This window comes from Manacus vitellinus, unplaced genomic scaffold (genome assembly GCF_001715985.3).
Source record: "Manacus vitellinus isolate BGI_N305 unplaced genomic scaffold, ASM171598v3 scaffold_3_pilon, whole genome shotgun sequence".
Lineage (NCBI taxonomy): Eukaryota > Metazoa > Chordata > Aves > Passeriformes > Pipridae > Manacus > Manacus vitellinus.
The window spans coordinates 10924537-10934097 of record NW_021940535.1 but is presented as its reverse complement, the minus strand read 5'-3'; the positions used below and the strand labels follow the sequence as shown (position 1 = coordinate 10934097).

At 39.2% G+C, this 9561-nt stretch overlaps 1 protein-coding gene across 3 annotated transcripts; it reads left to right on the top strand.

The window, feature by feature from the left end:
• The first annotated feature begins 212 nt into the window (after nucleotides 1-212).
• On the top strand, nucleotides 213-8624 carry EIF1B (eukaryotic translation initiation factor 1B). Of its 3 annotated transcripts, none has more exons than XR_001921019.2 (5): nucleotides 213-529; nucleotides 2626-2789; nucleotides 3490-3591; nucleotides 4164-4355; nucleotides 5722-8624. XR_001921019.2 is itself a non-coding variant. In XM_018075741.2 (4 exons), exons 1-4 carry the CDS (start codon nucleotides 499-501, stop codon nucleotides 4206-4208), a joined length of 342 nt encoding a protein of 113 aa, XP_017931230.1. In that variant the 5' UTR covers nucleotides 213-498; the 3' UTR covers nucleotides 4209-5147. The 3 variants fall into 3 exon arrangements, 1 of the variants encoding a protein (XP_017931230.1); XR_003916010.1 differs by having other exon boundaries at nucleotides 4164-4358; XM_018075741.2 differs by lacking the exon at nucleotides 5722-8624 and having other exon boundaries at nucleotides 4164-5147.
• The last annotated feature ends 937 nt before the right edge of the window (nucleotides 8625-9561 follow it).

Here is a 9561-nt window from a genome sequence, read left to right as displayed (position 1 = left end):
AGGGTGATTAGACATTGGAATGGGCTGCCCAGGGAAGTGGTGGAGTCACCGTCCTTGGAGGTGTTTAAGGAAAGACTGGACGAAGCACTTAGTGCCGTAGTCTACTTGACGTGGTGCTGTTCTGTCGCCACATTTGGTTTCCAGCCCGAATGAGTCTGTGATTCTCGGAACCGCTCTCCTGCGGGCCCGTCACGTGCGGGCGGCCATTTTGTGCGGAGCGCGAAGGGCGGTGCCCGTTAGCGGTGCCGTAGGGCGGTGCGGGCGAGGGGCGGGGGGTCCCTCCCTCCCCGTTTTATTCCCGTTTGCGCTTCCTTCTCCTCTTACTCCTTCCTTTTGTTCTTGCTCTCTCCCTCAGGTTCGCCCCCCGCGTCCCTCTGCTGTTGTTACCCCACCCCTCGCTCCCTCCCGCGCCCCGCCCCCTCCTGGCACTGCGGAGCCGCAGACGTGACCCCAGCGGACTCGCTTCCCCGCAGCTCCAGCCTCTCGCCGTAGAGTCGCATGTCCTCGATCCAGAACCTCCAATCCTTCGGTAAGAGCCGCCGACACCCTGCCATCCCCGCAGCCACCCCCGCAGCAAACCCACTCGTGGCCCCCGCGTTCCCGAGGCCCCGGTGCCCCCGCGGTGACATTGAGCGGGTGTCGCCGTCCCCGCCTTGCTCCGTGAGGCAGCACCGCCGGCTCATCCTTGTCCTCCCGTGCCGCTGCCCTCGGGACGTGCTCGGGGTGTGCAGCGGAGACACCTGGGGCGGCAGGGTCAGCCCCCTCGCTGCTCCCCTAGGTGATGCTGCCATGTTCCCTGCTCTGACACCCCCTATCAAGGGTTCGCATCCTCTGTTAAGGAAGGGAGTGTTTTCCTCAATTACAATTGCTTGTTGATTTGCTGCCTCGTCTCATCCTTAGCAATGTCCCAAAACGTGATACAAGCCCTGCAAAGGTTATCGTTTCTGTAGATTGAGCTATACAGATGGCAGGTAATTTCTTTTGTATCAGCAGGGAAGTTTAACCGTGCCAGGTGCCTCCCTTATCTACAGGCAGCAGAAGTGAGCAAGTTAGCAGTTTATACAGTAATTTCGTCAGACTTTCAGTCACAGCTTTGACTCTAATCTTCTGCACGTATAAACCATTTTAACATCCAGTTATATATTTGTATTATATATATTACAGTTATATATATTATATTTATATATTTTATATATATTATATTTAATACCTAAAGTGCTGGCTTATCTCTAGCTTAGAGCCCTAACCTCTGCCAAGAGATCTTGGTTTATCTCCAGCCTAGTGTCCTAAACCACGTGATCTTTATGCCAAAGTCCTCTTTTTCTTTCACTTTTTTGTTGACTAAAATTTTTGTTGGTGTTTGCCCGACAAGCTGTGAGGCGCAGTAAAATTCAGCATGGTTAAACAAATGCCTTAGTAAAAGTTAAACTACTGAAGATTCCCACTGCTGTACTTCTTTGCTGTGGTGCTTGAATCCTCATCCTGCTTTCGGTTCCTTTAATGCTCTTGTCATTCTTGTTTCTACAAAGGTCTGTCAGTCTGTAGATGAACTACTTCTTTTTGCATTTCTGCTGAAGTTTTACTCATTTGGGACATTTCTTTTGAGTTGATAGCAAAACTTGATCAGTGCTTTTAGGTCTGAGGTTTGGATGGAAGTTTGGGAAATTTTGTTTGGCATGGCTGTTGAACCTACATGGACTCTTCAATATCATTCTGATCATTATAAAAAATTACTTGTGATTCATCTTAAAAAATAAAGAAGTACTTCATGCTTCAAGGTTTATTTGGAGCTACTGATTAAGAGACTTACAGACCTGTAAAATTTCTTGATGGAGTGTTAAATACGTTTTTGTGAAGTACAGGGAATAAGACGTATTAATGCAGAAACCTCCCGTCTTTCTAAATACCTGTGCTAGATAAATTTTAGGCTTGGAAGAAATTGAAAACTGACACTTCTGTAGTCAAAGCGTAAACTAATTTTGTTACAATTCTCACCTAAAGCTGACTGGAAGGGTGCTGGTTTACAGATAGCTTCTGACATCTGTTAGTGTGTGTCTTTGTTTTGTTTGTATTAGTAGCCAAGAATTACATCCATGCCTTAAAGTGCTGGCAGTGTGGTAGTTGTCACAGTATAGGATTTCTCTTCTGGACCTGTAAAGGGAGTGTATGTACTAGAGCTTTTTTATTTCTTTGTACTTACCAGTTGACCTGATAAGAGATACTATTGCTTTATTTCACTTTAAATGCCTGTGACTGTCTGAAACGTATGTGCACTTGACATTCTCTCAGAACCACGTTTTCAGGTTCAGAGCTGCAGGATTTACAGTTTGCAAGAAACAATGAAGTAAACTGATAGCAGAAAATTGTTTATATCTGGGAAGGCATTGAAGAAACTGAATGCACAGTAGTTGAGAGTGCTGCCCTGAGTAGGTAGCTGAATGAGACTTAATACAGCTGTAGAAAAAAAGCACTCTGATTTTAACAGTGTGTTTTTAAACAGGGAGAAAACATCAGGATTATCCCCTAAATAATAATAAATGTTGTGAAGTGAGAAACTTCCTGATTAGTTTTGAGTTTGGGTGTTTTGCTTTGTTGGAGTTACATGAATCTTTTTGCCTCCTACAGACCCCTTTGCTGATGCAACAAAGGGTGACGACTTACTCCCGGCGGGGACTGAGGATTACATTCATATAAGGATCCAGCAACGAAACGGAAGAAAGACACTAACAACTGTTCAGGGAATTGCAGATGATTATGACAAGAAGAAACTTGTGAAAGCTTTCAAAAAGGTAAAGTTGCTGACTTGATTTGAATAAAGATATATGAAGAAGTATGATAGCTTTTAATACTAAGTAACAGAATATTTGTTTTATTTCATTCTTGGCAGTGCACATCACTTTCATATTCAGGTTAATCCCTCTCACTGTCTTCCACAAAACACCTATCAGTGTCTATGAGACTGATCTTTGCTAAAGAGTTAAACATTCTATTCTATAAAGAAGTAAATAAAATATATTCTGAATGTTTCATTAAAATTTCCCATATATATGGCTTTGTTGATGTGAGCAATAAAACCAGCTTAAAGTAGAATGGGTTTTGCATTCCTGCCTCTGTTAACAGCTGGGTTGCTGTTCAAAGTGGAGACCTTTAATTTTGCCAGGATAAAAATACTTATTTTAAAATAGTGTGGAGTTGAAAGGCTGTATCTTAGGACTTTGTTTTCCGTTCTTGCGATGACTGTTCACTAGTTTCTTCTGCACAGTAGCTAATCCTGTCATTGCCTGAATTTACCAGCAGCAGCAGCTTAGTTTGTGTATGTATGCATCAGCAGATATTTGCTCTCAAAACCAGTAAAATAGATATAGCCTTTGCCTGGCTTGTCATCAAAATTCAATAAGCAGCTTCTGAGACAAAGTTCTCCTGAAAAGACTGACTAAGCAAAATCATGATGTACATCAGATGTCTCACAATATAAATGTTTCTCTCTAGAAATTTGCTTGTAATGGTACTGTGATTGAACATCCTGAATACGGTGAAGTTATCCAGCTGCAAGGTGACCAGAGGAAGAACATTTGCCAGTTTCTCTTGGAGGTGAGGGACTGCAGATAAATATCTAAACCTCTCTGGAAAAAGTAGAGTGACAGGTGGTACTGATGCTAATTAACCACTTAAAGATGTCCACTATAGTTCCTTTGTATTTTAAGCTAGAAAGTAAAATGACGCACAGTGAGAGTAAACCTCTGGTAAGAATCAAAGCACTGTAGAATGGCTTTACCCTGTCACAACACACCACTTGTTCTCTGACAGTGCTACTTGAGCTCTTCATTTGTAAAATCAAGTGTTTGATGCAAACCACAATCGTGAGACTGAAAATACTGTAGAGGAAAGAGGCTGACTGTTGCAAGTCACGATGCAGAGTTACACTGTCAAAGAATAAGGGCTAAGACTATAGATGAAATTAGATGTCTGATAAGATTTTCTTTTTGTGTAGTCAGTTCTTCTGCTTGGCCCAGAAACATTCTGGGAACTAGAAGAATGTTTTTTGAGTATATACTGTATAGCAGTTTTTAATCAAAGTATAAGATTGTGGTAACTTGATATTGCTGTAATAAATACCCTAAGTATGTAAGCTTTACTAAAATATGTTGCTTTTTCTTCTTTAGATTGGCATTGTCAAGGAAGAACAACTGAAAGTTCATGGTTTCTAATATACCTGTACACTTATGAAGAACCCTGCAGTATTGGTCTTACCTAACCTGGCTCTTCTGTGAAAAATGAATCTTTGCAGTGAATGGACTTCCCTGTTACCTGAACATTTACAATTTGATTCAGATTTGCATGACTGCATGAAACAGGTGGTGTGTAGACTAGAAACACATAAGAAAACTTCAGTAAGGTGGTAACAAAGACACTTGTGAACTTTACCACATTTCCAATGGAAATGTATTAGTGATGATTGTTCAGTTTAGTACTCTCCACCTGACTTAAATGTGTGAGTTGTATTCAAATAGTGTGTGTTGTCGCTTAAAAATAAAAGTTTGTTCATATGTTTTCTGGCATATCTGAAATGCTTTAGCTGAAGTTTTAAACTAGCACTGCAGCCTTGCTGAAGAATGGCTGAGCTGCTTTATGCCAAGTGTAGCTCACTGCTGATTGAAGAAATTGGAAAATCTACATGATGAAGTATTAGCTGAATTATCAGTAGATTTAGCTTGATGTGATCTTATCCTGTGGCTGTAAGACTAGAGCTTTAAAGTCTGTAGTGTAGGTGTATCTTAATAGCAGCATAAGGCATAAATTGTTCACTGACTAAGTAACTGAATCTTCTCTACAGTTTATTGCAGTGATTATGAGCTATTAATGTGAAGCATAGTAGAGGTGAAATAAGCTGAACTTAAGACTGCTGTTACTGAGAATGTGCTAAATATCTAGGTCTTACACAGTATTCCCAAAATATTTGAAGGAAGGGGATGGGATATTGTCACTGGGTGAGGAGGGAAGACATTGCTTTGGCTTTTACCATGGCAGTGCTTTTAATGTTGACAAGAAGAGTGCTTTAATGAGCTCGTAGTGTTAGCTGCAGGAGTAAGGAAGGGAACAGGCTCTACTCTGACCTTTTTCTTGGTATGAAAAGTTTTGTTGAGATTCACAGTTGATGTAGAGAGTTTTGTAATGGAGTTTGGGTGTTACTACAAAAAGCTGATTTAGTCTACTTTTCTAGAAGGCAATTAATTCAGCATTGTTGGCAATTATAATAGGTTTGTTCCACCATGCATTTAATCTAGTTTAGTTAACTAAGGCATTTGGTATTCTGCTTGTAAGACATATCTCTTGAAGAATGAAATTAATTCACTTGGTGAAAAATGCAAATCTTGTCTTCCTTTTGAGATAGACATGGAAATTTTCTCTGAAGCAATTCAAAATATGATGAGCTGTGAAACTATAACAATAGTGGGAAATGTTTAAGAAATGTTATGTAATACCATGTAGTCTCTGGAAGGGAAGAAAGAGACATTTATTTACTGCTAACACTTACTAGTAACTTATCCAGAAAAAAAAAAAAATTGAGGACTACCTAAGTAAACATCAAACATAGGCAAAACTATATTACTTAATATCACATGTGCCTGTACTTTATTCCCTATTCAGATTTGCCTTTCTAAACAGAAATACTCACTTTTAACTCATTTGAACTTTTTTTTCTTTTTTTTTTTTTTTTAGATTTCTGAGTTCAGATATGAACCCTTATGGCACTAGCAACAATTAGGGGAGAGCATTATATGACAGTTTCTTTCTCCGTCTGGTCTAGATAATTCCACCTATAAGAATCCAGTGTCCAGTCTCTCAGTCCTCACAAATTGTGCCTGGTGTTACTGATCTTAATTGCTCAACAGAAAGGATGTTCTAGAACATTGTAACTACTAAGGCATAATGTGTTCAGGAGGAAGGAATGCCTGCTGCAAAACACAAAATACCTACACACCAAATGAAAAAAAACCCAAAAATAAGTCTTATGCAAGTCTTGCAAATTAGCAGAATAAAATCATTCTACTGCAAGTTTATCTAGTCCTGATTCTTAGGTGCTAAAGTAATTAATCTATTGGGGGTACATAGCACTTTGTGATTTTCATTTTATCATATGCCAGAAAAACTGATGTTCCCATTTAAAGCTTGTTCTCCTGCCCAAGAGGAAAAACAAGCATTATCTTCTCCTATTTCCCTGATATTACATGAGTACTTCTAGTGGGCTTTGAATTGGAGATTAACAAATGACTAGCAGATCTCGTGTTACTGAGTCAGTCTTCATTTCAGATGGCGTTCCATTAATTTCTACTACCTAAGCTTGAGTCATTTCTCTATAGTCATTCTTCTTGGAATAAATAAGAAAAACCTTTTGTTCATCCTCCTCACTTAAAAATCTGTTCTTGGAGTTGATAGGTGGCTTGGGTTTTGTGCTTTAGGGGGAGATGCTTGTGTTTTGACCTTTGAAGGGCAAAATTGGGAGAAAGTAAGAAGTAACACATTTGAAGTTTAAAGAGATGAGATTTGTTGTGGCAACAAACCATGTAATCTTTCTAGAAGAAAAGCAGAAATTTTTGTCCTTGAGTGTTTTAAACCAGAACAGTGTCTCCCAGATTGTAGTTAGCCTTATTACAAGCCCAATCCTCTTTGTATGTTCTAGATGAAAGATTTTTACAATTTCATGTTTTGTTATCTTACTCTGAAACTTCTTTGTCAAAGTTAAACTTATTTGGGATACATATTCATGTTTCAAGAATGCTGAAAATGAAGGCTTAGGAAAAGAACTGTTTAACGTACTGCCATGAAAATTTGTTTTCACAATGAAGGCAGGTTTCAGTCTTTCATCTGTGCCAACAGTAAAGGATGTGGCCTATAATTGTCAAGGCAGTAAAAGGGAGCTTATAATAGAAAGCACTTTTGAAATTCACTAGTAGGACTTGAGACTGGCCAAGCTCAGACTGCACAGGGTGGTGCTTTCTTTTTGTTGGAATGTTGTGAAGTTTGTGCCCTTCAGATCTGCAAATCAAGATGGCCTTCTTAGTGATACTTAGGCTTAACCACAAGCTGTTATTGGATGTAGAAACTGTTATTCAAATTCACAGCCTTATGCATAGTTATATTAGGCTGTTGTAGCTGACTCTGAGTTGGTACACTGGAGTAATGTGTTGCATAAATAAATTCATTAAACTGACTGTTCTGAATCTGCATCTACTTAATGCAGCTATGAGCATGAAACCCTCACTTGCCAAACTGTGGCAGCAGTCTTTATTTGTAGAACATGAGATTTAGTAATTTAAATCTGTAAACTGCCTACTTCCTCTTGCTGTGTAAATTATCAGGCCCTTGACCATCACCTGCTAAATTTGACCATGTGTCAGAGATGAGCATGAGGAGCACAGTGATAGGCAGATAATAATTTTCTAAAGCGGAAGAACCTTTGAAAAGAGGAATACCTGGGTTGTGTGTATGTGTGACTATTCATTGGTTCAGTGACTTTGCTTAAACCTTGGTTCCTGCACTGCATTCTTGCACAGTCTAAATGAAAACCATTTTGCTTTGGAGAGAGAGGAGGGAACTCCAGTAAAAAAAAAAAAAAAACTACCTTAGGAAATATATTTATCTCTGAAGTCTGTTTGTATTAACTTAGATTCCTGGACTGCAAGACCTCTGTAATATTGTTTCTGTATCTTTTAAAAATCCTAGTTAACACTTCCTTGAGAGTTTGGCATTTAATGTTCTAAATACATCTAAAGCCATAAGAATTGTTGAAGCTTAAGTTTCAAATATTAATAATAGTAATAGTTAGACAGAATTCTTAATTTTGTCCTATACTGCCACCCTGCTTATAATTGGTGTGTAGCTGCCTTGCAGATGCATGTGTTATTTAGAGTATGTAGTTTTTGTAACATCTTGTGTAACATGCTGCAGCCTCTTACAGGCCTTACTGCTCTAATTTTACAGTGTAGGATGGATGTTTCTTGAGTTCCAGTCAGCAATTATTTTCCTTAATTCTTCTTGGAAGGCTCTAGTGGTGCAGTAGTTCCTCATACCATGTGAAAATATATACAAGATCAGTATTTAGGCAGTTAGAGAATGGGGGAGGCCTTTTTTATAGATCACTTTGGGACACAGTAGGGGTTACTGTCCCTTTTATCTCTTCAGTGTTGATTAGTGTCACTGAGTGTTCCTCTAACTAGCGTGCTGTTGCTGCTAGGGAAATGCAAGTGGTCTTAGAGGGTCATGTGTATTTAAGTGCTATAACTCTCTGTACATCCATACTCCGTTTAGTTCGGAATGTGTCCTCCACACGTGGCAACATGAAGGTTGTTTTCCAGTTGCCAGATCAAAAGCTCTTGAGATGAATAAGGGGAAAATGGCATAGCTGTTTTATGTTTGCTGTATAGATGTTTCATGCCTACTGTTTTCAGTCTGCATTAAAAAAACATAATCTAAGAGGATTTGTACTTGGCTTGCCTTTTTAAAGTTTACTACATGCCTGTCATTGATCTCTTAATGAACAAGTCTTAACCTGTACTGGAGTATTGCTACAGAGCTGAGACAACAAAAGCTTTTGAAATAAAGTGTGCAAATGTTATTTGATATATGGTTTTCTAAAAGAAATGAATTTTATGCTGGTGTTAAGAAGGGGTTTTTTTTCTTGATGGAAGATAAAAGCATAATTTAATAGTGATGTACGTGATCCTCTTGTAAGTGGCTTTGATTTCTTCAAGAAACGTTAAATTTCCACTATAATCTCTACCATCAACTTAAAAATACTGTGACTTGTCCTGGAATATCATATCTCTAAAACAAGATGATCATATTGGCTTGAGGTCTAAAACTTTGTGTAGAAGAGAATCATCTAATTTCTTGAATAAGCAAAACACACAGTGTTTTAAGATGAAACCAGTGTTCAAGTCTGGTCTCAGCTATTTTAGAATGTCTTGCATCTGTGAAATGTGGCAGCACATTTCTGAAGTTAATTTGGGGTCTGATTAAAAGTACTTGTGTGTACAATAAATGGTCGATTTTTTTTTTTTTCCATTTTAGGCCATCTGCACTGTGATTATGCAAAAAAACCCCAAAAACACAACATATGATTCAGGCTCTGTTCTCCAAGTTATGAGTAGCTGAATTCAGCAGATGTGGTTGCAAGTAGAAGGGTCATGCTCCTCAAAGGCAGGAAGGATTTAGCTATCAGCTGTGTTTGGGGTCCCTCTCACCACTGGAGGTGGGGGGAACAGCTCTATTCCTACAGCACACATAAGCAGGGCTCGGGTATCATCATGGGACAGTCAACCCCAGGGAAGAGGTGGCACAGCAGTTGTTTCGTTTGTTGTCCCAAAATAAACTAGAAGGTTGCCTTTTTAGGTAGACCCAGCAAATAACATAAATCCATGGATGTGTAATCAGAGAATAGTTATGGGGCAAGAAAGGTTAGAAATGTTTTATTTCCAAAAGTCCTGCTGGAAAAAAATTACTGAAGGGCAGCCCTGGTGCAGAGGAAGAAGCCTTTGGCTACACTCTAACAGAGAAAAG

Excerpts from the sequence above, each read along its gene's own strand:
- EIF1B (XM_018075741.2), top strand. The coding sequence starts at position 499 with ATGTCCTCGATCCAGAACCTCCAATCCTTCG. Across the intron at positions 530-2,625 it reads CCAGAACCTCCAATCCTTCG|ACCCCTTTGCTGATGCAACA; the intron begins GTAAGAGCCGCC and ends TGCCTCCTACAG. Across the intron at positions 3,592-4,163 it reads TTTGCCAGTTTCTCTTGGAG|ATTGGCATTGTCAAGGAAGA; the intron begins GTGAGGGACTGC and ends TTTCTTCTTTAG.